We start from the raw sequence: 26751 nt of genomic DNA on the forward strand, positions 1-26751 counted from the left end.
TCCAACCTGTTTCATTGGCTTCTTTTGGTAATTCCAGAGGTAATATATGACGACGACCATAGGGCCTCAGTCTTGAAAAGATTACATAGATTTTTTTTTTTTATTTAAACTAAAGATTTTGAATAGATTTGCAAGTTTAATTGGTTAGAAGCATGAGGAGATCACATGGCGGCACAATGACAGAGCCTGGTAATTGGAATGAGCAAACTTTAAATTATTTTTTGATGATCCATTGGAAGGGAAGTCTGGTGCCAGCAGCCGTGGTAATTCCAGTTCCAATAGTGTATAATTGCTGCAGTGTAAACTATGGCAAAGCTCCTAGTTGTATCTTAAAATCCAGCTACCGCCTGTCCCAGCCCCAGCCTCTCAGTGCACCCGAATGCTCTGAGTGTCCACTTGAAAAGGAAGGGACTGCCGTACCAGCAACTTGGACAGGAGCACATTCAGCTTCTGTGCCATTCGATAAGTGGGCGCATACTGCTGCAGTGAAAAAGCTTGTTCTTGTATCTTAAAATCAAGCTGGTGAAACTAGTTGCCACCTGTGGTGTGCCCCTGCGTCTGAGAGTGGCTGCTCTCACTCCCCGAACCACAAATTTATGTTTCCTGTAACTACTGCACCATATCTTATGGAATAAAAGATTCTCCTACCTGGAACATCCAATGTGGTGAGTGCGATTCATTCCTTGCTTTCCGTTATCTTTTTATTTGATCACTTTTCACCTGTTATACTATGCTGCAGTACATCTTTGCTACAACACAATATAACTGTCAGTGCACTGACATGCAACCTGTGCAATCCAGCCTATGGCTGGACCTCACAGGCTGTCGTACTAGGCTGGCTTCTTGCTGCCATGGCAACCAACAGAGCCCCCTCCCCCTGTCAACCCTATAGATTCCATAATAAGGACTGATCGTGTCATCTAATAGGCTAATGCTGCCGAGACTGGCGCGATCCCAGTCTTGGCAGCTGCAGCGGGACCACGGCTGTTATTGACAGCCTGGTCCCACCGGCAATCTCCTGTAGCGCATCGAGTTGAGCATGAGATCGCCAGGACGTATGCATATGTCCAGTTGTGCTAACTATCTGGCAACTTGGACGTATGCATATGTCCTGGGACAGGAAGGGGTTAAACCATTTGTTATTTTTTTTCTAGTTTTATATGCTTACTTGCATGAAAGGCTTTTGAATTTGCACTATGTGTGAAGGAAGAAATAGAGTATGACTCATTACCTCCTGACATTCTATGTGTTTGGTAGCATTTATTGCACGCTTCAAAATTTATAATAGAGCTTGAAATGCTTGTCATGCCTTACTAAAATAGTTTAATCATATAATTGCCACACTTTGTATCCAAGCCTCCCATGTTCATTTTTATGTAAAGATATTTTAGTCAAGTAATTAATGAAAACAGTCCTGGCAAAATTGGATAGATTTAACCCGTTAAGGGCCCAGGGCGTACAGGTATGCCCTGACGTCCAGGGACTTAAGCAAAGCAGGCACCCCGTGCAAACCCCTGGGGGGGGCTTGAGATTCCCCCCCCCCCCCCCCTATGTTGGCATTCACCTCAAATCAACAATCAATTCAATCCGGGTCAATTGAGGTCCCCAGTGGCCCGGAAAAAAGGGTCCAAAACAGCACCTGTTAGCCTAGCAGCAGGAGTGAGGTGGGACTGGTGCCCCTTCACGATCGTCCTGATTCCTTGGCCGTTACCAGCCGACAAATCAGGACGCCTGCTGTGGGGGTGTCCCTAATGGCACTCTTCCCCCCAGAAAAAATGAAAAACGTCTCGTATGGCACTGTTTCCAAAACGGAGCCTCCAGCTGTTGCAAAACAACAACTCCCAGTATTGCTGGACAGCCTTTGACTGTCCAGGCATGCTGGGAGTTTTGCAACAGCTGGAGGCACCCTGTTTGGGAAACACTGCCGTAGGGAAATTTTGGTATCGGAGGCAAGTCTAATTCTTTCATCCGGGTCCGTCCCTATGCAAATCCCTAATTGAGGCCTCAAATGTGCATGGCGCTCTCTCATTTCGGAGCCCTGTCGTATTTCAAGGCAACAGTTTAGGGCAGCATATGGGGTATTTCCGTACTCGGGAACAACTGTTTTACAGATTTTGGGGGGCTTTTTCTCCTTTCACCCCTTATGAAAAGGTAAAGTTGGGATCTACTCCAGCATGTTATTCTAAATAAATAAAGAAAAATTACACTACCATGCCGGTGTTGCTCCATACTTTTCATTTTCACAAGAGGAAAAAAAGACCCCCAAAATTTGGAACGCAATTTCTCCTGTGTACGGAAATTCCTCATATGTGGACATAAAATGCTCTGTGGGCGCACAACAAGGCTCAGGAGTGAGAGCGCCATGTACATTTGAGGTGATTTGCACAGGGGTGGCTGATCGTTACAGCGGTTCTGACATAAAAGCAAAAAAGAAAAAACACCCACATGTGACCCTATTTTGGAAATTACACCCCTCACGGAACGTAATAAGGGATATAGTGAATTTTTGTTAAAGTTAGACGTGAAAATAATTTTATTTTTATTTTTTCACTAAAATGCTGCTGTTATCCCAAATTTTTCATTTTCACACGGGGTAATAGGAAAAAAGCCCCCCAAAAGGAATGTAACAAGGGGTGCAGTGAGCATGTACACCCCACTGGTGTCTGACAGATTTTTTGAAAAGTGGTCCATGAAAAGGAAAAATTTAATTTTTCATTAGCACAGCCCACTGTTCCAAAGATCTGTCAAACACCAGTGGGGTGTAAATGCTCATTGCACCCATTATTAAATTCTGTTCGGGGTGAAGTTTCCAAAATGGGGTAAAAATATGGGGGGGGGGTCCACTGTTCTGGCACCATGGGGGCTTTGTAAACGCACATGGCCCTGACTTCCATTCCAAACAAATTCTCTCTACAAAAGCCCAATGGTGCTCCTTCTCTTCTGAACATTGTAGTTCGCCCACATTTTGGGAGGCTTTTTCTCCTATTACCCCTTGTGAAAATGAAATATTTGAGGTAACACTAGCATTTTAGTGAAAATAATAAAATGTTTCATCTTCACATTTTTATGTCCAACTTTAGCGGAAATTTGTCAAACACCTGTGGGGTGTTAATGCTCACTGTACCCCTTGTTATGCTCCTTGAGGGGTGTTGTTTCCCAAATAGTGTGCCATGTGGGGCTTTTTTTTGCTGTTTTGGCACCATGGGGGCTTCCTAAATGCAACATGACCCCCAAAAACCATTACAGCAAGATTTGCTTTCCAAAAGCCAAATGTGTTTCCTTCTCTTCTGAGCATTGTAGTGCGCCTGCAGTGCACTTGACGTCTACACATGGGATATTTCCATACTCAGAAGAGATGGGGTTAAACATTTTGGGGGTCATTTTCTCCTCTTACCCCTTGTAAAAATGCAAAATTTGGGGAAAAACCAGTATTTTAGTTAAAAAAAAAAATATTTTTTTACACATCCAACTTTAACGAAAAGTCGTCAAACACCTGTGGGGTGTTAAGGCTCACTGTACACCTTGTTACGTTCCTTGAGGGGTGTAGTTTCCAAAATAGTATGCCATGTGTTTTTTTTTTGTTTTTTGTTTGCTGTTCTGGCACCATAGGGACTTCCTAAATGCAACATGCCCCCCAAAAACAATTTCAGCAAAATTTGCTTTCAAAAAGCCAAATGGGACTCCTTCTCATCTGAGAATTGCAGTGCACCTGCAGTGGACTTGATGTCCACACATGGAGTGTTTCCATGTTCAGAAGAGATGGGGTTGCAAATTTTGGGGGGCATTTTCTCCTATTACCCCTCGTAAAAATGTAAAATTTGGGGGGAAAAACAGCAGTTTAGTAAAAAATAAATTCACTTACACATCCGATTTTAACGAAAAGTCCTCAAACACCTGTGGGGTGTTAAGGTTCACTGTACCCCTTTTTACGTTCCTTGAGGGGTGTAGTATACCATGTGTTTTTCTTTTTCTTTTTTGCTGTTCTGGCATTATAGTGGCTTTCTAAATGTGACATGCCCCCCAAAAATAATTTCCGAAAAACGTACTCTCCAAAATCCCGCTCCTTGTCGCTCCTTCCCTTCTGAGCCTTGTAGTGCACACGCAGAGCACTTGACATCCATATATGAGGTATTTCCTTACTCAAGAGAAATTGGGTTACAAATTGCAAGGGGACTTCTCTCCTTTTACCCCTGGTAAAAATTAAAAAACTGGGTCTTCAAGAACATGTGAGCGTAAAAAGATTTTGAATTTGGACCGGTGGACCGGTTCTAGGTTGCTACTTGTTTTCACCAGAGCCCGCCGCAAAGTGGGATGGTCTTGCTGCGGTGGCAGCAACCAGGTCATATCCATCGGCAACGGCTCAACCTCGCTGACTGCTGAGAAGGCGTGGGACAGAAGGACTAGGCAGAGGCAAGGTCAGACGTAGCAGAAGGTCGGGGGCAGGCGGCAAGGTTCGCAGTCAATAGCAATAGCAGAAGGTCTGGAACACAGGCTTTGGACAACACTAAACGCTTTCTCTGGCACAAGGCAACAAGATCCGGCAAGGAAGTGAAGGGGAAGTGAGGTTAAATAGACAGGGAGCAGGTGGAGGCTAATTAGACTGATTGGGCCAGGCACCAATCATTGGTGCACTGGCCCTTTAAATCATAGAGAGCTGGCGCGCGCGCGCCCTAGAAAGCGGAGCCGTGCGCGCCAGAATGTGACAGCCGGGGACCGGGATGGGTAAGTGGCTTGGGATGCGATTCGAGAGCGGGCGCGTCCCGCTATGCAAATCGCATCCCCATCGTGAATGTCAGTGCAGCGCTCCCGGTCAGCGGGTCTGACCGGGGCGCTGCAGAGAGGAGAACGCCGCGAGCGCTCCGGGGAGGAGCAGGGACCCGGAGCGCTCGGCGTAACAGTACCCCCCCCTTAGGTCTCCCCCTCTTTTTGTCTCCTTGTCCCTTCAAATGAGAAGAGAACATAGGGAACGCCTCTTGAGTTTCCTTCCGGAACAAAAAAAATGCCTGGGTAGCTACATCAGCGGCCGGTAATCCAGAAGAAGTGGGAATGGGAAGAGGGGGCAGAGGGTGAAGCTTGTCACGGGGCAGAGTGTCACCAGGACGGGGGCTATGAGGAGGCACGGCACAGTCCTGATAGGCCTTGGGGAGACCAGGCACAGGAGGAGACACTGAGGCCCGACAGACGGGACTGGGAGCAGACGTGAGGCATTTCTTGCGGCAAGCAGGACCCCAATTCTTGATCTCCCCGGTGGTCCAGTCAAGGGTGGGAGAATGATGCTGGAGCCATGGCAGACCGAGGAGGACTTCAGAGGTGCAGTTGGGCAGGACGAAAAATTCAATTTTCTTGTGATGCAGTCCAATGCTCATAAGCAAGGGCTCTGTGCGGTAACGCACAGTGCAGTCCAACTTCACGCCGTTGACTGAAGAAATGTAGAGCGGCTTGACGAGACGGGTCACCAGGATGCAGAACCTATTAACCAAAGAGGCCAGAATAAAATTTCCAGAAGAACCAGAGTCCAAGAAGGCCACGGCTGAGAAGGAGGAGTTGGCAGAAGGAGAAATCCGCACGGGCACAGTGAGACGTGGAGAAGCAGACTTCGTACCAAGAGACGCCACACCCACGTGAGCTGGGTGCGTGCTTGCGTTTCCCAGACGTGGAGGACGAATAGGGCAATCCACCAAGAAATGTTCGGTACTAGCGCAGTACAGACATAAATTTTTATCTCTACGGTGAGTCCTCTCTTCATGGGTCAGGCGAGACCGATCCACTTGCATAGCTTCCTCGGTGGAAGGCACAGGGGTAGATTGCAAAGGATACTGTGAGAGAGGTGCCCAGAGATCAAGGTCTTTTTCCTGGCGGAGCTCCTGGTGTCTTTCAGAAAAACGCCTGTCAATGCGGGTGGCCAAATGGATAAGTTCATGGAGGTTGGCAGGAATCTCTTGTGCGGCCAGCACATCCTTGATGTTACTGGATAGGCCTTTTTTAAAGGTCGCGCAGAGGGCCTCGTTATTCCAAGATAATTTGGAGGCGAGAGTACGAAATTGGACGGCGTACTCGCCTACTGAAGAATTACCCTGGACCAGGTTCAGCAGGGCAGTCTCGGCAGAAGAAGCTCGGGCTGGTTCCTCGAAGACACTACGGACTTCAGCGAAGAAGGACTGGACTGTGGCTGTGGCAGGATCATTGCGGTCCCAGAGCGGTGTGGCCCAAGACAAGGCCTTTCCAGACAGAAGACTAACTACGAACGCCACCTTAGACCGTTCTGTAGGAAATTGGTCCGACAACATCTCCATATGTAGGGAACATTGAGACAGGAAGCCACGGCAGAGTCTAGAGTCCCCATCAAATTTGTCCGGCAGGGACAAGCGGAGGCTAGGAGCGGCCACTCGCTGCGGAGGAGGTGCAGGAGCTGGCGGAGGAGATGGTTGCTGCTGTAGCAGGGGCAGAAGTTGCTGTAACATGGCAGTCAACTGCGACAGCTGCTGTCCTTGTTGGGCAATTTGCTGCGATTGCTGGGCGACCACCGTGGATATGTCAGCGAGACTTGGCAGCGACACCTCAGCGGGATCCATGGCCGGATCTACTGTTATGATTCGGCTAGCTGGATGTGGATCCCCTGTGTCAGCGAGGGATTGGCGTGGACCGTGTCGGTGGACCGGTTCTAGGTTGCTACTGGTTTTCACCAGAGCCCGCCGCAAAGCGGGATGGTCTTGCTGCGGCGGTAGCAACCAGGTCGTATCCACCGGCAACGGCTCAACCTCGCTGACTGCTGAGAAGGCGTGGGACAGAAGGACTAGGCAGAGGCAAGGTCAGACGTAGCAGAAGGTCGGGGGCAGGCGGCAAGGTTCGTAGTCAATAGCAATAGCAGAAGGTCTGGAACACAGGCTTTGGACAACACTAAACGCTTTCTCATGCACAAGGCAACATGATCCGGCAAGGAAGTGCAGGGGAAGTGAGGTTAAATAGACAGGGAGCAGGTGGAGGCTAATTAGACTGATTGGGCCAGGCACCAATCATTGGTGCACTGGCCCTTTAAATCTTAGAGAGCTGGCGCGCGCGCCCTAGAGAGCGGAGCCGCGCGCGCCAGAACGTGACAGCCGGGGACCGGGACGGGTAAGAGGCTTGGGATGCGATTCGCGACCCCATCGTGAATGTCAGTGCAGCGCTCCCGGTCAGCGGGACTGACCGGGGCGCTGCAGAGAGGAGAACGCCGTTAGCGCTCCGGGGAGGAGCAGGGACCCAGAGCGCTCGGCGTAACAGCATTCCAAAGTAATTAATGCTTAAATGCTTGGGTCCTTAAGGTGAAAATGGTCTGGGTCCTTAAGGGGTTAATGTACTCATAGAGATGAGCCAGCTTGAATTTGGTGAACCGAGATTAGACCAAAATTTTGGATTTTTCCGATTCAGTGAACATGCAAGCTTTTTCCAGTTCGGTTCCCGCAAGCCAGTAAATAGTACAAAAAACCTAAATGCCTTTTTTTTTTTTTTGGCAGACAGAAGAAGCAGGACGTGCAGGAGGCAGTGAGATGATGTAGGGAAAGCAGAATATCACATGATAATCTAAGTCTATGTTGACGATGATGTGGTATTGGATAGGATGTGGGAACCCTCTGGGCATGAAATGACATGTTCAAAACAGGAGGGTAGTGTTAGTGTCAGCGAAGAAGAGCATAGCCGAGGTAGGGGAAGAAAACCTGTGAAATGTAACAGGCGTAGGGTTGCTGGTCTGACCAGCTTAGGTGATGGCAACGCTGCTGTATGCTCAGGTTCTATTAAAAAAAACATCCAGAGGAGGGTCACAGTCAGGTGGTGCAGTCCCTGTCTTATATTCTGATGTTTGGAACTTCTTTTATATCTTACCAGATGCCGAGAACGTGGCAATATGTCGTCTCTGCAAACAGAAAGTACGTTGTGGCCAGGGTCCGCTTTTCCTCATAAGTGTCGTCCCCTCAATCTCCTTAATCCCGTCAGTTATCCATTGGGGAATCCATGTCCTCCAGACAACAGTATTCTCCAAGTCACCCTGTTGCAGTACACCCTAATTCGTACCTGGCCAAGTTGTCGGTAGGGCAGGCCCTCCCATACCATCTTGTGGACTCCACAGCCTTCGGGCAACTAATAGGGTGTGGCCAGCCAAGGTGTACCTAGTTGCCATTATATTGCAATGTGTTATACACTGCGCTCCGGCCAGACATACAGGCCGTGAGCGCATCACTGTCCTTGTCAGCCACCGGCAGGGCTGGGATTCGCATCGCGGGACGCGCTCGCATGTGGGTCCCAGCCCGTCACTTACCTCTGTCCCCTGCCTCTCCTCAGCTCCGGCACGCATGCCCCCGCCTAGTAAGGTGCACGAGCTTTGAAATTTAAAGGGCCAGTGTGCTCATAATTAGTTTTCACCTGTACCTCAGTTTTAAGTTCCTGCTCCTCCCTCTTGCTCTTGCCGGATCTTTGTTTGCCTTTGTGCCTGAGAGAAAGCAGTATTCTGTGTTCCTTGCCGTGTATCAGACCTTGCATTCAGTGACCTGACCGTGTTTCTAGCCGCCTGCCTATTGACCTTCTGCTACCTACTGACTACGCTCTTGTGCCGCCTGCCCAGACCACTTGCTAGCCTGACTATGTCTTGTCTTTCCCTTCTGGTAAAGACGTGCCAGGGGTAGCGACCTGGGTGCCGCCTGCCGCAGCAAGTCTGTTCCGCTTTGCGGCGGGCACTGGTGAAAACCAGCGGCGCCTTAGACTTAGCACCCTGGTACGTCCCGTGTGATCTGCTACACAGGTCCAATGAATCCACTACATCTCCTGCTCCAGACCACCGTGGTATTGCAGATCTACTACCTCCTGAAATCCAGTCGACTGCGGTGAGTCTAACACTCCCTGCTTTGCACAATAATGTGGCGGAGAGGGTAAGCACTCCATGAACTTGTCTGTGTGCAGAACAGTGCATGCCACTGTTGATATGTGGAGTAACAGCTACAGGCAGGGGCAATACATTTCCTAAAAAAGATTTGCTCCTTTGATGTGGTGTGATTCCCCAGCCAGGCCTGGGCCATCTGGCTGGGGCAAAATTAAAATTTATCGTGTTTGCTTTTGCAAACGCCCTGCGGCCAGCCAGGGCTGCTGGCCAAATTAAGATTTTTGGGAAAATCTGCATCTTCCAGCCATGCCAGGGCTGGTGGCTAGGAAAAAGCGAATCAAATCTGACTAATCCGAATTTGTTACGAATTTCAGGAAAAATTCCATTTGTAATGAATGCGAATATCGTCATGATTTGATCTCGCAAATTGCTTCATTAAACACCATTTAGTGCAGTCCAGGCTCCAGGGGCCGGGCATCTAAAATGGCGGATCCACATGTGAGGACATGGGACAAGGAATCTTGGGAATGGCGGGAACATAGGTCGACGGGATGACCCTGAATAACATGCAGCTTGCAGCATATCACCCCTATGATGTGACAGCCCTACATAATCGGCAGCCATCTTGTGGCCAGTCACAACAGTGTTCTGTTACAGAGAGAGAGGGACAGCAGTGTGTGTTGGACAGAAAAGCATTTTTACAGCAGCGATTCACATCCCAGTCACATCAGTCTTCTATTGCAGAGAGAGAGGGACATAGAGCAGTGTGTATGTTGCACAAAAAAGCATTATTACAGCAGCGATTCACCTCCCAGTCACATCAGCGTTCTATTGCAGAGAGGGACAAAGAGCAGTGTGTTGCACAGAAAAGCTTTTTCACAGCAGCAATTCACCTCAAGCCCAAATCCAGGCTAGAAGCACTGATAGAGAAGGGAGTGAGATTGAAAGTGCAATTTTGGGTGTAGTACACAGCGATTGTGTGCTGCAGCACTGGTGTGTACAACAACTGAAAAGCTAATAGTAACCAGGCAGTTAGGGTGAGCAGAGCACTAAAAGCGTATTGTCCTCTACTAACTGTAACCTGTGTGTACATCTAAGTGGTGTACCATTTTGTTCCTGTTAAAGTCTTAAGTGCCTAGATACTGTGAAATGCCAGCCAAAAGTACACACCTGCTGGTGTTGTAGACAAATACTGATTTAAGTACACTAGAGCGCATTGTCCTCCCCTCATAAGTGCATACCACATACGCACATCAAAGTGGTGTACCATTTTGCTCCTGTTAAAGACTTAAGGGCCTAGAAACAATGAAAGGCCAGCCAAAAGTACACACCCGCCAGTGTTGTAGACAAATACTGTTTTCAGCGTACTGGAGCGCATTGTCCTCCCTTCATAAGTGCATACCACATACGTACATCTAAGTGGTGTACCATTCTGTTCCTGTTAAATAGTGTTGAGCGGCATAGGCCATATTCGAATTTGCGAATTTTCGCGAATATATGGACGAATATTCGCCATATTCGCGAATATTCGCATATTCGTAATATTCTCGTTTTATTTTCGCATATGCGAATATTCGCGTGTGCGAAAATTAACATATGCGAAAATTTGTATATGCGAAAATTAGCATATGCAAATTTTCGCATATGCGAAAATGCGCACACCAGTCTCACACAGTAGTATTAGAGCCTTCTTACACCACATAAGCTGGAAGCAGAGAGGGATGATCACTGTGATGTGTACTGTGAAAAAAAAAACGAATATTCGTAATTATGAATATATAGCACTATATTCGCGAATATTCGCGAATTCGCGAATATGCGATATTCGCGAATAAAATGTGAATTGCGAATATTCGCGAGCAACACTACTGTTAAAGTATTATGGGCCTAGATACTGTGAAAGGCCAGCCAAAAGTACACATCTGCTGGTGTTGTAGACAAATACTGTTTTAAGCGTAGTGGAGCAAATTGTACTCCACTCATATATGCACTAAGTATGTCAGGCAGAGAAGTGCCAGGACATGCACATAGGAGTAGCAGAGGCCTAAATTCATCAGGCAGAGGTCGCAGCAGACTATGGGCGAGTGGCAGCAGGAGTCGTAGCGAGAGGCCTAAGCTCCCGGTATCAGCTAGCGATCGTGTCTCGACTAGCAACCCATCTACCATCATCGATTGGTTAACATGGTCATCCACTTCATCACAAGTGACATCTGTAGAAGAAAATTGTCCAGCATCCAGGTGAAGTCCAACAGGGTATATCTTTATTTAAGAGGCTTGCAAATACATGTTTAAAACACTCTGACGTGTTTCCCGCTTTCGCGCTTAGTCATAGAGTAATGAGACAATTGTTACACACACATATAAATACGAAAAACTTTAGTCACATGTTCATGACATCCAGGAATGGAAAAATCCAGTCTGGATTCGGTCAAAACATAAAACCATAAGTGGAATACCAGCCATATGTAATTTAAGTCTCTGTTCACACCTCTAATGGTTATGGAAAAGTGTAAAGGGGGAATAGTATTGCAGTGAGATTAATTTATATGGTTTGAGGTTCTGAAACACTGTTAATCATCTGGATGCTTATTGGGAACCCACCAGAGTGATTCAAAAAGAGAGGAAGGATATATTTTTTTTCAGAGTGTTTTAAATGTGTATTTTCAAGCATCTTAAATGAAGATATACCCTGTTGGACTTCACCTGGATGCTGGACAATTTTCGTCTTTGGATTCTGCTTTGGTGAAGCCAGAGGCGGGACCGGCGGGTCCTTGCACAGGTGTTGCCCTGATCTGGGTGAGCTGTCTTTATCTGGAAATTTTTAAGTGACATCTGAGACCCCCAGTCAACAGTCAGTGGGTTCCTCAGACACAACCCTCAGTTGGCATGGCCCGGGAGCAGTCCCTGTCCTCCCATTGCCTCTGTTCCATGCTGTTCCCTCTCCCACAGTATCTTATGCTGTGGCTTCAGATCCACTATTTCGTGAGGATGATCTAAAGGACAGTCAGCAGCTACTGCCCAGCCAAGAAGTGGAGGAGACATCCGCCGCTTCTTCGGCTAGGCGGGCGAGTAGTGATGAGGAGAGTGGCGTGGGAGGTGGTGTTACGAGCGTTCAGGCTCCTGAAGCAAACACTGCTGAGGAACCTGAGGAGGATATCATTGATGTGCAGACACAACTCAATGATGATGATGAAGCCGATCACACTTGAGAGCAAGGTGCAGAAGGGGCTTCATCATCATCAGGAGAAGAGTGTTGCAGGTTGCCCGTGAGGCAGCAAAGTAGTAGTATAATTGGCAGTCAGCATGGTGACAGAAGTTGAAAGTCTTGAGCCAAACGTGCCCGGAGTAGACCACCTGCTACGCCTACCTTCCTGGGAGGTAGTAGAACATGGATTCCTGGAGTCAGCGGCAGTAGCAGTCAATCAGTGCGGACTTTTGTGGGGAAAATCAGCTTCTCGGCGGTGTGGCAGTTTTTCATCAAGCATCTGAAAGATGTTAACCTGTGTTGACCCCACGGCCCTGCGTCAACATATGCATCGTCACCATAAAGTGGCCTGGAAGAACCGTGGCTCCGATGTGGTGGTCCAGCTTGCTGCATCACCCAGTGGCATTCTACTCCCTGTTTCAGCCAGCCAAGGCTCCTCCACCTCAGCCGAGGGGAGCTGTGTGTCATACCCATCTTCTGTCGCTCCAGATGCTCCTGCTCCTCCTACTTTGAGTCAGTCATTCTGCCAGCAATCCATCAGCGAAGCCATGTCCAAGAGACAACAGTATGAGCCCACTCATCCAATGGTTCAGAAGCGGAATGTACTCCTGTCCAATTTGCTGGTGCTGCAGTCCCTCCCTTTTCAAGTGGTGGACTCTGCACCTTTCAGAGAACTGATGGCTTGTGCCGAGCCGAGGTGGAGAGTCTTAAGCCGTCATTTCTTTGCGAAAAATGCAGTACCAGTCCTGCACAATTTTGTGGAACAGAAGGTGGGCCAGTCCTTAAGCCAGTCGGTGCGTATCAAAGTGCACGGCAGAGCCGACGTGTGGAGCTGTAACTATGGTCAGGGACAATACATGACCTTTACGGCCCACTGGGTAAATGTGGTTCCTGCACAGCCACAACGGCAACTTGGACAGGTCCTGCCGCTTCTGCCTCCAGGCTCTCAGGCCGTTGGTCCTGTGACAGTGTGCAACTCCACCTCCTCATCCTCCACCATGTCCTCAGCCTCCACTGCACGGACAAGTCTCAGTACCCCTCCAGCATTCCATGTGTGCAGGGCGCGGTGGTGTCACGCTGTTCTTCACATGGTTTGCCTCACACAGGGGAGGAACGGAGTCACACAGGGGAGAAACTGCTAAAAGTCATTCATCAAGAAATCGAATTATGGCTTACTTCACGAAAACTGGAAATGGGAACCATGGTGACCGACAACCGGAAGAACATCTTGTCTGTGTTGCAACAAGGAAGCCTGAGACATGCTCCCTGCATGGTACACGTATTCAATCTGGTTTACAATTGGTTCCTGAAGTGTTCCCCCCATCTGCAAGACATCCTAACAATTAGAAAGAAACTTTGCACGCACTTCAGCCACTCGTACACCACAAAGCACACCCTCCTTGAGCTGCAGCATCAGAACATAGTCTGATTTGCAACATTTCCACCCTCCATATGTTGGACCGACAATATGAACAGAGAAAAGCCTTCACCGAATTCTTGATGATCCAAGCGGATAGGGAGATTCCCCTGTGTAACTTCAATGTGAACCAGTGGCAGCTCATACGTGACACCTGCCGTTTGCTCAGGCCCTTTGCGGAAGCTACATTATACGTCAGTCGACAGGATTACGGGATGAACGAAGTAATTACACTGTTTCATTTACTAAAACACGTGTTGGAAACGATGGCTGGTCAGGGCACTGGAGATTAGCCCTGTGGGGGCTGAACTGGAGGAGGAGGGGAGGGGCACAGTGGAGCACAGTTTAGGTTTCATGAGATGGGCAGTTTTTCTAGTCATCTGACAGGAGAGGAGGAGCAGGAGCAGCTAGAGGAGCTAGAGGGTTATGAGGAAGGCGAGACAGAGGACCCAGACACACCGTGGCAGTATGCAGTGGAGATGGAGGCAGGGAGTCCCTCCGAGTCACTTGGACAAATGGCTTGATGCATGCCCACTTCCCTGTTTGGGAAATACTGATGTAGGGTATTTTAGTGGTGGAAGCAAATCCCCAATTCAGGCCTCAAATGCGCATGGCGTTCTCTCACTTTGGAGCCTTGACTTATTTCAAGGCAACAGTTTAGTTTCCGTACTCGGGAGAAATTGTGTTACAAATTTAGGGGGTCTTTTTCTCCTTTTACCCCTTTTACACTAACATGCTGGTGTTGCCTCATTCTTTTAATTTTCACAAGCGGTAAAAGGAAAAAAAGCCCCTCAAAATTTGTAACGCAATTTCTCCTGAGTACAGAAATACCCTGTATGTGGACGCAAAGTGTTCTATGGCGCACAACATGGCTCAGAAGAGAGAGCGCACCATGTACATTTGAGGTCTAAATTGGTGATTTGCACAGGGGTGGCAAATTTTACAGCGGTTCTGACATAAATGCAAAACAGTAAATACCCACATGTGACCCCATTTTGGAAACTACACCGCTCACGGAACGTAATAAGGGGTACAGTGAGCCTTAACATCCCACAGGTGTTTGATGATTTTTCGTTAAAGTTGGATGTGAAAATAATTTTTTTTTAAATGTTTCACTAAAATGCTGGTGTTACCCTACATTTTTCATTTTCACAAGAAAAAATAGGAAAAAAGCCCCCCAAAATTAGTAGCCCCATGTAAGAACATACCCCATATGTGGATGTAAAGTTCTCTGTGGGCAAACTACAATGCTCAGAAGAGAAGGAGCGCCATTGGGCTATTCGAGTGAGAATGTGTCCTAAATTGAAGGCCATATGTGTTTACAAAGCCCCCATGATGCCAGAACAATGGACCCCCCACATGTGACCCCATTTTGGAAACTGCACCCCTCACGGAATATAATAAGAGGTGCAGTGAGCATTTACACCCAATAGGTGCCTGACAGATTTTTGTAACAGTGGTCTGTGAAAATTAAATATTACTGTTCCAAAGATCTGTCAAATGCCAGTGGGATGTGAATGCCCACTGCACCTCTTGTTAAATTCTGTGAGGGGTGTAGTTTCCAAAATGGGGTCACATGTTGGGGGGGGGTCCACTGTTCTGGCAACACAGGGGGCTTTGTAAATGCACCTGGCCCCCGACTTCTATTCCAACCAAATTCTCTTTTCAGAAGTTCAATGGCGCTCCTTCTCTTCTGAGTATTGTAGTGTGCCAGCAGAGCACTGTACATCCACATATGGGGTATTTCCATACTCAGAAGAAATGGGGCTACAAATGTTGGGAGGCTTTTTCTCCTCTTACCCCTTGTGCAAATGAAAAACGTGGGGTAACACCAGCATTTTTTTTTTTTAAATCTAAGTTTTCATTTTCACGTCCAAATTTAGGGGAAATTTGTCAAACACCTGTGGGATGTTAAGGCTCACTGTACCCTTTGTTACATTCCTTGAGGAGTGTAGTTTCCATTTGCGTTTTTTTGCTGTCCTGGCACCATAGGGGCTTCCTCAATGTGACATGCCCCCCAAAAAACATTTCAGCAAAATTTGCTTTCCAAACACCAAATGTTGGACTCCTTCTCTTCTGAGCATTGTAGTGCACCCGCAGTGCACTTGACATCCACAAATTGGGTATTTCCATACTCAGAAGAGATGGGGTTACAAATTTTGCGGGGCATTTTTTCCTATTACCCCTTGTAAAAATGTCAAATTTTGGGGAAAACCATCATTTTAGTGAAAAAAATTAATTCATTTACACATCTGACTTTAACGAAAAGTCATCAAACACCTGTGGGGTGTTGTGGCTCACTGGAAAACTTGCACTTCAAAATCCCATTGTCGCTTCCCTTCTGAGCCTTCTAGTGCACCCACAGAGCACTTTACGTTCACATAAGAGGTATTTCCCTACTCTAGAGAAATGGGGTTACACATTTTGGGTGGCTTTTTCTCCTTTTACCCCTTGTAAAAATTCAAAAACTGGGTCTATAAAAACATGTTAATATAAAATATGGAGATTTTGAATTTTCTCCTTCACTTTGCTGCTCTTCATGTGAAACGCCTTAAGGTGTCATTTTGTCATTTTGAATACTTTGAGGGGTGCAGTTTTTATAATGGGGTCATTTATATGGTATTTATAATATAAAGGCCCCTCAAATCCCCTTCAAAGCTGAACTGGTCCCTGAAAAATGCAGATTTTGAAAATGTTGTGAAAAATTGGAAAATTACTTCTGAACTTTGAAGCCCTCTGATGTCTTCCAAAAGTAAAAACATGTCAACTTTATGATGCCAAAATAAAGTACACACATTGTATATGTGAATCAATATATCATTTATTTGTTATGTCTTTTTTCTTTACAAGCAGATAGCTTCAAAGTTAGAACAATTCAACATTTTCAAATTTTTCATGAAATTTGGGAATTTTTCACCAAGAAATGATGCAAGTATCGACAAAAATGTATTACTATGTTAAAGTACAATACGTCACGAAGAAACAATCTCGCAATCAAATTCATAAGTAAAAGCATCCCAGAGTTATTAATGCTTAAAATGACAGTGGTCAAATGTGCAAAAAAATGCTCTGGTCCTTAAAGGGGTACTCCGCCCCTAGACATCTTATCTAGGGGCGTCAGATCGCCAGGGTCCCGCTGCTGAGGACCACAGGGATCACCGCTGCGGCACGGTGCTATCATTACTGCACAGAGCGAGTTTGCTCTGTGCGTAATGACGGGCAATACCCCCTGTATTGCCCGTCATTACGCACAGAGCAAACTCACTCTGTGCAGTAATGATAGCACCGTGCCGCAGCTGTGATCACTGGGGAGCAGCGTGACGTCATGGCTCCACCCCTCATGACATCACGGCCCGCCCCCTTAATGCAAGTCTACGGCAGGGGGCGTGACGACCGCCACGCCCCCTCCCATAGACTTATATTGAGGGGGCGGGCCGTGACATCACGAGGGGCGGAGCCGTGACGTAACTAGGCTCCGGCCCCTGTATTGCCCATCATTGCATGCAGAGCGAACTTGCTCTGTGCAGTAATCCCAGCAGCGGTACCCTGGCGATCTGACATCTTATCCCCTATCCTTTGGATAGGGGATAAGATGTCTAGGGGCGGAGTACCCCTTTAAGGTGAAAATTGGCTTGGTCCTTAAGGGGTTAAGGCTGATGTGTCAGAATGTATTTGTGGGAGGGGTAATTATTATTACTTAAATGTCACACTTTACTTCCTTGTGACATTATGATGTTGTTCCACACACTACCCACTCATTTTTTATTCCCTCGTTTATACTTAGCTCTTCACGGGGTATGCCCCCTTTAGGCATATTTACCCCATGGCAGCTGAAACACAACTCAAGCCACTTTGTTCTATAAAGTTACCACAAGATTTTTATTTGGAGATTGGAAGTAATGTTGTCTGTGGTTCATAGAATACAACAAAATAATTTACTCAATCACATGCCTGAGCTGTATAATTGAATTATTTACCCCAAAGGCATCAATAAACTATTTGGATATTGCATGACTTTGGTTTTCTGAATTTATACAGCTTTGTAACCAAATCTGTATTTCTGGAGCACCCATTTCCGTTCTGTTTTAAATGTTTGTAAAGTGGGTGCAACAGTTTTATACAATGTTATCAATGTATTATTTTTGGATTTTGTTATGCCACAGCACAGGATTACCGCAAAACTTGTACGAAGATCCATTTTAGTTTTTGTAAGTTATGATTGTACCATTTTGCAGTGGACATTCCTTGTGTGCCGTATTCAAATATTTCAGCTTGCTGTGTGAAAAGTAAGAATGTGAGATTTCTTCTTAAAGCAGCACATAAAAGAATTGAACATTTCCCAAAATTATATCTCTATTCAATGTATTGTGTGTATTTCCCAGTCAGTAGTGTCCATGACTATCCATTTTAATTTTGGATCAAGTTGTTTTGACACTTCCATTTTTGAGAAATAAATCTTTTTTTTTTCATGAGAGAATAACGCTACTTTAAGAAATCACATTCATAAAAATGTTCTCAAGATACACTATACCATGGTGCACTATGAATCTTGTGGTTTGTATAATTCTACATTACTAGAATTAAATGGATCAGCAACATGGCATCCACCACACTTATGAAAATAATCTTGCTCTGCTGTTTAGTTTGCAGCAATGAGTAGAGTGATATAGGCATGACACAAACTGTTTCTGTTTTCACCACTTAAGAGAAAAGAACTGCTATTTTCTTGTATTTAATTTTGGATATTTTCATAATGTAGTAATATTTTCTAAATTAACGGGGTACTTTGGAGGAATAATTTTTTTTTTTCAAATTAACTGGTGCCAGAAAATTATACAAGTTTGTAATTTAACACTATTTAAAATCTTAATCTTTCCAGTACGTATCAGCTGCTGTATACTACAGAGGAAGTCGTGTAATTCTTTCCAGTCTGACCACAGTGCTCTCTGCTACCACCTCTGGTTGTGTCAGGAACTAACCAGAGTAGGAGCAAATCCCCATACCTCTCCTACTTTGTACAGTTCCTGACATGGACAAAGGGTGTCAGCAGAGAGCACTGTGGTCAGACTGGAAAGAACCACACAACAGCTGAGAAGAACTGGAAGGCTTAAGATTTTTAAATAAACATAATTTACAAATCTGTGTAAGTTACTGACACGAGTTCATTTCCTTCACAGTACCCCTTTAAGTGCATTCAGCTTTTATCCAGAGATATGCCCCTGTCCAACTCTCAAACTCTCATTTACTTGTGTTTATGGAGACTTCCTAAAACAACACCATTTAGTAGCCTTAGTCATGCTGTGGGGAAGATTGATGAAGACGTAACATCTCTATAGTAGACTCCTTATAAGTGCAGCTCTGTTCATACTGTTGTCATAGCCTCGATTTTTTATGGATTCTTAATAAATATCATAGATTATGTTAGTTTGAAAGGGATCCTGATATATCCTAGTTGATTGATCCATCAGTTTTTACTGGGTAGAATAACACAACATGCTAGGATTTTCCGTTTGTCTTAAGCAACCTAATAAAACAGCAATATGAACAGAATGTATGTACTTTAAAAAGATTCCGACTTTTTTCGAGAAACAGCACCACCCTAGCCTGTGGGCTTTGCCGGATATTGCTCCACTTGCTTTTATGACTTTGGGAGCTAGGTGAAAGGTTTTACTCTGGGCAAAAGAAGAATGTTGCATTTGTTACTCAGCATTATACTTCAAAAGGATATTTAGATGTTAAAAAATTGATGGTATATCTCTAGGATATGCCATCACTTTGTAATTGGTGAGGGTATGAGCTTTGGGACTACCGGCAATGTTGAGAAGCAAGTGGCTGAAGGGCTAATTTAGTGCTGGTCTTACCATTTAAGTGTTCCTTGAACATCAGTGTTCCAGGCCACCCGATTGCACAGGGAACTTTACCTGAATGGAACTTGCTTTAGTTCTTCACATATCACTGTGCATTAAAGTGGATGCATTGCTAACTCAGCACTATAGCCCCTCCTTCTTGAGAGCGGTAGGAGCCCTAGAGGTTGATTTCTCATTGATCATAACGTGATGGCATATCTTACTGACATGTTATCATGTTGAAAAACAGGGAATACCCATTTAACCCCTTAACGATGCAGGACGTAAATGTGCGTCCTGGTGCGGTGGTACTTAATGCACCAGGACGTATATTTACGTCCTATACATGACCACGAGCATCGGAGCGATGCTCAGGTCATGTGCGGCAGGTCCCGACTGCTGATAGCGCGGATGCAATCGCACGGATGTCCGCCATTAACCCCTAAGATGCTGTGATCAATACAGATTATGGCATCTGCGGCAGTGCGTTCACTAAAATTGATGATTAGATTTTGTCCGCAGTGCTGCCGCGGCGATTGAATCATCCAGAATGGAGGACTATTAAAGTGTAAAAATCAAAGTAAAAAAAAGTACAAAATTAAAGTAAAAAAAATTTGAAAAATCCCCATCCCAATTAAAAATTTTAATTGTCCGGTATTCCCTCCTAAAAAGTGTCAACATTTTTTCAATAAACATATTTGGCATCGCCACGTGCGTAAATATCCAAAATATTAAAATATCAAGTAAATTATCTCGTACGGTGAACGGCGTGAACGTAAAAAAAAAAAAGTCCAACATTGCTGCTTTTTTATATAACATTTTATTCCAAATAAAATTTGATAAAAAAATGTATTAAAAGTTTTATATATGCAAATGTGGTATATAAAAATTACAGATCATGGCACAAAAAATGAGCCCTCATACCGCCACTTAAACGGAAAAATGAAAAAGTTATAGGTCAGCGAAATAGAGGGATTTTAAATGTACTAATTTGGTTAAAAAGTTTACGATTTTCTTTAAGTGGTATAATAATAGAAAAGTATGTAATTATGGGTATCAATTAATCATATTGAGCCACAGAATAAAGAAAACAGGTCTATTGTACCATGTACAGCATTAAAACAAAGCCTTCCAAAATGAGTAAAATTGCGGTTTTCTTATCAATTTCCCCACACAAAAAGTATTTTTTAAATGTAGTATTTTATGGTAAAATGAGTGAAGTCATTACAAAGGATACTGGTCGCGCAAAAAACAAGCCCTCATACTAGTCTGTGGATGAAAATATAAGAGTTATGATTTTTAGAAGCCAAAAAGGAAAAAATTAAAAAGTAAAAATAATATTGTCTGAGTGCTTAAAGGGGTACTCCGCCCCTGGACATCTTATCACCTATCCAAGGATAAGATGTCTGATCGCAGGGGTCCTGCTGTTGGGTACTCTGATCTCTTCTGCAGCCCCCCCCTCCCCCCCCCCCCCCGAGTCATCAGCTCCCCAGAGCTACATTTGCTCCGTGGCTGATGACTCATGATACAACGACCGGCGGTTTGTGACGTCATGGCTCTGCCCCCTCATGATGTCATGCCCCACCCTCTTAATGCAAGTCTATGGGAGGGGGCGAGACTGATGCCATGCCCTCCCATATACTTACATTAAGGGGGTGGGGTGTGATGCCGAGAGGGGGTAGAGCCATGACATCACAAACCGCCGGACCCTGTCAACAGCCACAGAGCAAACTTAGCTCCAGAAAGCTTATGACTCGGGGCGCTGCAGGAGAGATCACAGGGGTCTCCAGCAGTGGGACCCAAGTGATCAGACATCTTATCCCCTATCCTTGGATAGGGGATAAGATGTCTAGGGGCGGAGTGCCCCTTTAAGGCCCAAATGGGCTGAGTCCTTAAGGGGTTAAGTAAAAAAAAATCTAATTTGTATACAATTAATAATATAAGTTATATCAAGCCAATAACAAACTAAGACATAAGATATTGTGTTTGTTAGTATGAAAAATGACTATACGGTATTTTGCCTGCCGTGAAAAAGCAAAGCATGTTCAGGATTCACAATTTACAGTATGTGCACAGTTATGCTTAAGGAATATAAGGGTAACATGGTAGCTTAAAAATGACAATCATAACGTTTTCTATATTGTTACATTATTAAAAAAAATCATGTGAATTATCTTTCCAGGAATGCTGGTTTTAGAGTGGAATGGTTTCCAGTTAACTGCAAAGACATATGAAGAAGTCCATAGTATCATTAGTCAGTCAAGTGGGGAAGCAGAGATTTGTGTAAGACTGTGAGTTTGCTTTCATATTTCTATTTTCACTATTCACTATTTTCATTGGGTTTACTTACATTAAATAAATACTGTCCCTGATACCGAAAAGTAGTTTGGGCTGATAAGTTATTCTTCTCATAATTTATATTCCTAAATTTTATCTGTTAAAAAAGGGTGTTCTGTATAAATGTTCGACTATGTTTTCTGCCCTCTGACTTTCCAAATCACACAACATATTCTGTGTTAAAGGGGTACTCCGGTGAAAACCTTTTTTCTTTTAAATCAACTGGTGGCAGAAAGTTAAACATATTTGTAAATTACTTCTATTAAAAAATCTTAATTCTTATCGTACTTATTAGCTGCTGAATACTACAGAGGAAATTCTTTTCTTTTTGGAATGCTCTCTGATGACATCACGAGCACAGTTCTCTCTGCTGACGTTATTATAATAAAAATAACACTTTATTTATTGTTGTCCTTAGTGGGATTTGAACCCAAGTCCCCAGCACTGCAAGGCAGCAGTGCTAACCACTCAGCCACCATGCTGCCCTTAGCATACATCTGCTATGCATGGTTGCTAAAATGGACAGAGATGTCAGCAGAGAGCACTGTGCTCGTGATGTCATCAGTGTTCCAAAAATAAAGGAATTTCCTCTAGACATGTGCAATTCGGTTCAGCACGAATGTCAAATTTACCGAATTTTGCCGTTTTCGTGCATTCGGGCCGTTCCGAATGCACGAAAATGTTTTCGAATATTTCCGAATAGCAACGATAAAACGAATAGCAACATAACAAATGCATTTGTTATTCTCCGAATGCATGCGGTAAAAAAACTAATGCAATCGTTATCTGAAAACAAATGTATTAATTATTTACCGAATGCATGCGGTAAAAAAACGAAAGTAAAGAATTTTTTCTAATTTTTTTATTGTTCCTTGCGCTATACTGTTTCTGATTGTTAGTTATTGTTTTACTGTTACTAGGGTGCCTCCAGCTGTTGCAAAACTACAACACCCACCCAGCATGCGGCTGTCTGGGCATGCTGGGAGTTGTAGTTTTGCAACAGCTGGAGGCACACTTTGGCTAACACACGCATTCGCGCAATGCTTTTTAATTCATTTTCAAATTCCGTTGGCTTTTGTCAGAAATGGGTGACCAGGTCAATGGCATGCATAGTAATTGCCGTGGGAACATTTTTCATTCATAAAACTGCAGGCTTAATTGGATAATTGCTTTGTAGAACGCTTAGGACACCAAACATTCTACACTGCAATTATCCAATTAAGTCTGCGGTTTTATGAATGAAAAATGTTCCCACGGCAATTACTATGCATGTCATTGACCTGGTAACCCATTTCTTACAAAAGCCAGCGGAATTTGAAAATTAATTAAAAAGCATTGCGCGAATGCGTGTGTTTGCCAAAGTATGCCTCCAGCTGTTGCAAAACTACAACTCCCAGCATGCCCAGACAGCCGCATGCTGGGTGGGTGTTGTAATTTTGCAACAGTTTGATCGATGCGTTTGATTGTCGGGTGATTTATGTATAACATCATGTTATACATAAATCACCCGACAATCAAACACATCGATCAAACACATCAATCATTCATACAGCATTCATTCATTCATTTACTCATTCATTCAACATTACATTATGTATTAATATAAATCACATAAAATTATATTATCTTACCTGACTTCCAATGTTCCGATCTCTACGGCTGCCCTCTTTTCCTGCACACACTCCCGTTAATGGTCCCCTGCCTAAAAAAGATTTACCCGAATGTACCCGAATACCGAATGTATGCGAAAAATCAAACCCACCCGAATACAAATGTATCCAAAAAAAATCAAACCCAGACACCCGAATACTGAATGTATCCGAAAAAATGAGTCCCCCCGGGCACCCGAATACCGAATGTATCCGAAAGAATTAACCCACCGGACACCCGAATACCGAATGTATCCGGAAAAAAATGAAACCTGGACACCCGAATACCGAATGTATCTGAAAATCAAAACTGAAAATATTACTGAACCGAAAATTTAATTTCCTCTGTAGCATTCAGCAGCTAATAAGTAATGAAGGATTAAGATTTTTTAATAGAAGTAATTTACAAATCTGTTTAACTTTCTGCCACCAGTTGATTTAAAAGAAAAAAGATTTCCACCAAAGTACCCCTTTAACCCCTTCCCGACCCATGACGTACCAGATACGTCATGAACATTTTTGCCGCTACTCGCGGCATCCCGCAGTGCCCGGTAAGATGGTGGCTATCACTGATAGCCAGCCATCTTACCATGCGACCACGGGTTTCAAACCCCCCCCCCCCCCAGCGATTGCTGCTATCAGCTAGTCAAATCTGACTAGCTGATAGCAGTGTTTCGCTATCAGAATACTTAGCAGCGCGGTGTGTGAGTTCCGATCACGGGGATCGGGACACACACCGCTCTGCTAAGTGTCCCTTACCCGTCCCCCGGCATCACTTACCCGGCCATGCGGTGTCCCGAGCGGTCCCGGCGCGAGCGGTGTCCTCCAGGCGGTCCCGGCGGTGGTGCGTCCCCACGGTGAGTTTGCAGCAGCAGGGCAGCATCTTCATTGGCAGCAATGAGATCGCCGTAAAGCGATCTCACCACTGCCTCTGGGAGTTTCAAAACTGCAACTCCCAGCATGCCCAGACAGCCTTTGGCTTTCTGTGCATGCTGGGAGTTGCAGTTTTGCAACATCTGGAGGTCCACAGTTTGGAGACCACTGTATAATGGTCTCCAATCTGTGCTCTTCCAGATGTTGCAAAACTACAAATCTCAGCATGCTCAGTCTGTCCAGGCATGCTGGGGGTTGTAGTTCTGTAACATCTGGAAGAGCACAGATTGGAGACCATTATACAGTGGTCTCCAAACTGTGGACCTCCAGATGTTGCAAAACTACAACTCCCAGCATACCAGACTGCCCAAGCATGCTGGAAGTTGTCGTTCGGCAACATCTGATATTTCGTCTGGGCATGCTGGGAGTTGTAGTTTTGCTACAACCTGAGGAACACTGGTTTGGAAACACTAAGTTAAGTAATAAACTTTCAAGTGTTTTGCAACCAGTGTGCCTTCAGCTGTTAGATAACTACAACCCCCAGCATGCACGGACAGCCAAAGGGCTTGCTGGGAGTTGTAGCAGTATGCCTCTAGCTAGAGATGAGCGAACTTACAGTAAATTCGATTCGTCATGAACTTCTCGGCAGTTGATGACTTATCCTGCGTAAATTAGTTCAGCCTTCAGGTGCTCCGGTGGGCTGGAAAAGGTGGATACATTCCTAGGAAAGAGTCTCCTAGGACTGTATCCACCTTTTCCAGCCCACGGGAGCACCTGAAAGCTGAACTAATTTATGCAGGAAAAGTAATCAACTGCCGAGCCGAGAAGTTTTTGACGAATCGAATTTACTGTAAGTTCGCTCATCTCTACCTCTAGCTGCTGCATAACTACAAGTCCCAGCATGCCCTTCTGCTGTAACTGCATGCTGAGATTTGTAGTTTTTGCAACAGCTGAAGGCACACTGGTTTGCGAAACACCAGTTTGTTATCTAACTCCGTGTTTATCAACCAGTGTGCCTCCAGCTGTTGCAAAACTACAACTCCCAGCATGCACGGACAGCCAAAGGGCATGCTCGGAGTTGTAGTTTTGCAACAGCTGGATATTCCCCCCCCCCCTCCCCCCAATGTGAATGTACAGGGTACACTCACATGGGCGGAGGTTTACAGTGAGTGCTGCAAGTTTGAGATGGCGCAAATTTTCCGCTGCAGCTCAAGCTCCCAGCGGCAAACTTGCTGTGAACCTCTGCCCATGTGACTGTACCCTAAAAACACTACACTAAACTTACACTAACCTAAAATAAAAAGTAAAAAACACTACATATACACATACCCCTACACAGCCCCCTCCCCTCCCCAATAAAAATGAAAAACGTCTGGTACGCTACTGTTTTCAAAACGGAGCCTCCAGCTGTTGCAAAACAACAACTCCCAGTATTGCCGGACAGCCATTGACTGTCCAGGCATGCTGGGAGTTTTGCAACAGCTGGAGGCACCCTGTTTGGGAATCACTGGCATAGAATTCCCCCATGTCCACCCCTATGCAAATCCCTAATTTAGGCCTCAAATGTGCATGGCGCTCTCTCACTTTGGAGCCCTGATGTATTTCAGGGCAACAGTTTTGGGACACATATGGGGTATCTCCGTACTAGGGAGAAATTGCCTTACAAATTTTGGGGGGCTTTTTCTTCTTTAATCCCTATGAAAAGGTAAAGTTGGGGTCTACACCAGCATGTTAGTGTATAAAAATTAAATTTTCTACACTGACATGCTGGTGTTGCCCCATACTTTTTATTTTAACAAGAGGTAAAAGGGAAAAAAGACCCTCAAAATTTGTAATGCAATTTCTCCCGAGTACGGAGATACCCCATATGTGGGCGCAAAGTGCTCTGGGGGCGCACAACAAGGCCCAGAAGAGAGAGTGCACCATGTACATTTGAGGTGATTTGCACAGGGGTGGCTGATTGTTACAGCAGTTCTGACATAAACGCAAAACAATAAATATCCATATGTGACCCCATTTTTGAAACTAATGGAATTTAATAAGGGGTGCAGTGAGCATTTACACCCCACTGGTGTATGACAGATTTTTGGAACAATGTTCTGTGAAAATGAAAAATACAATTTTTCATTTGCTCAGTCCACTGTTTCAAATATCTGTCAAACTCCAGTGGGGTGTAAATGCTCACTGCACCCCTTATTAAATTCCATGAGGGGTGTAGTTTCCAAAATGGGGTCACATGTGGGGGGGTCCACTGTTCTGGCACCATAGGGGCTTCCTAAATGGGACATGCCCCCCAAAAACCCTTTCAGAAAAACTCACTCTCCAAAATCCCATTGTCGCTCCTTCCCTTCTGAGCCCTCTACTGCGCCCGCCGAACACTTTACATACACATATGAGGTGTTTACTTACTTGAGAGAAATTGGGTTACAAATTTTAGGGGGATTTCTCTCCTTTTACCCCTTGTAAAAATTCTAAAATTGGGTCTACAAGAACATGCGAATGTAAAAAATGAAGATTTTGAATTTTCTCCTTCACTTTGTTGCTATTCCTGTGAAACACCTAAAGCGTTAAAA

The 26751-nt window shown here is 45.0% G+C and overlaps 1 protein-coding gene across 3 annotated transcripts in view; it reads left to right on the plus strand.

Annotated features, from left to right (window-relative positions):
- The window catches only part of PCLO (piccolo presynaptic cytomatrix protein), a 376472-nt gene that overhangs the window by 297426 nt on the left and 52295 nt on the right, over positions 1-26751 (plus strand). For all 3 annotated transcript variants that reach the window (XM_056573406.1, XM_056573408.1, XM_056573407.1), the window contains one exon: positions 21502-21610. In XM_056573406.1, the coding sequence (XP_056429381.1) occupies positions 21502-21610 (109 nt within the window). The remainder of the gene's footprint in view (positions 1-21501; positions 21611-26751) is intronic.

The sequence above is a fragment of the Hyla sarda genome, chromosome 4 (assembly GCF_029499605.1).
Source record: "Hyla sarda isolate aHylSar1 chromosome 4, aHylSar1.hap1, whole genome shotgun sequence".
Taxonomy (NCBI): Eukaryota; Metazoa; Chordata; class Amphibia; order Anura; family Hylidae; genus Hyla; species Hyla sarda.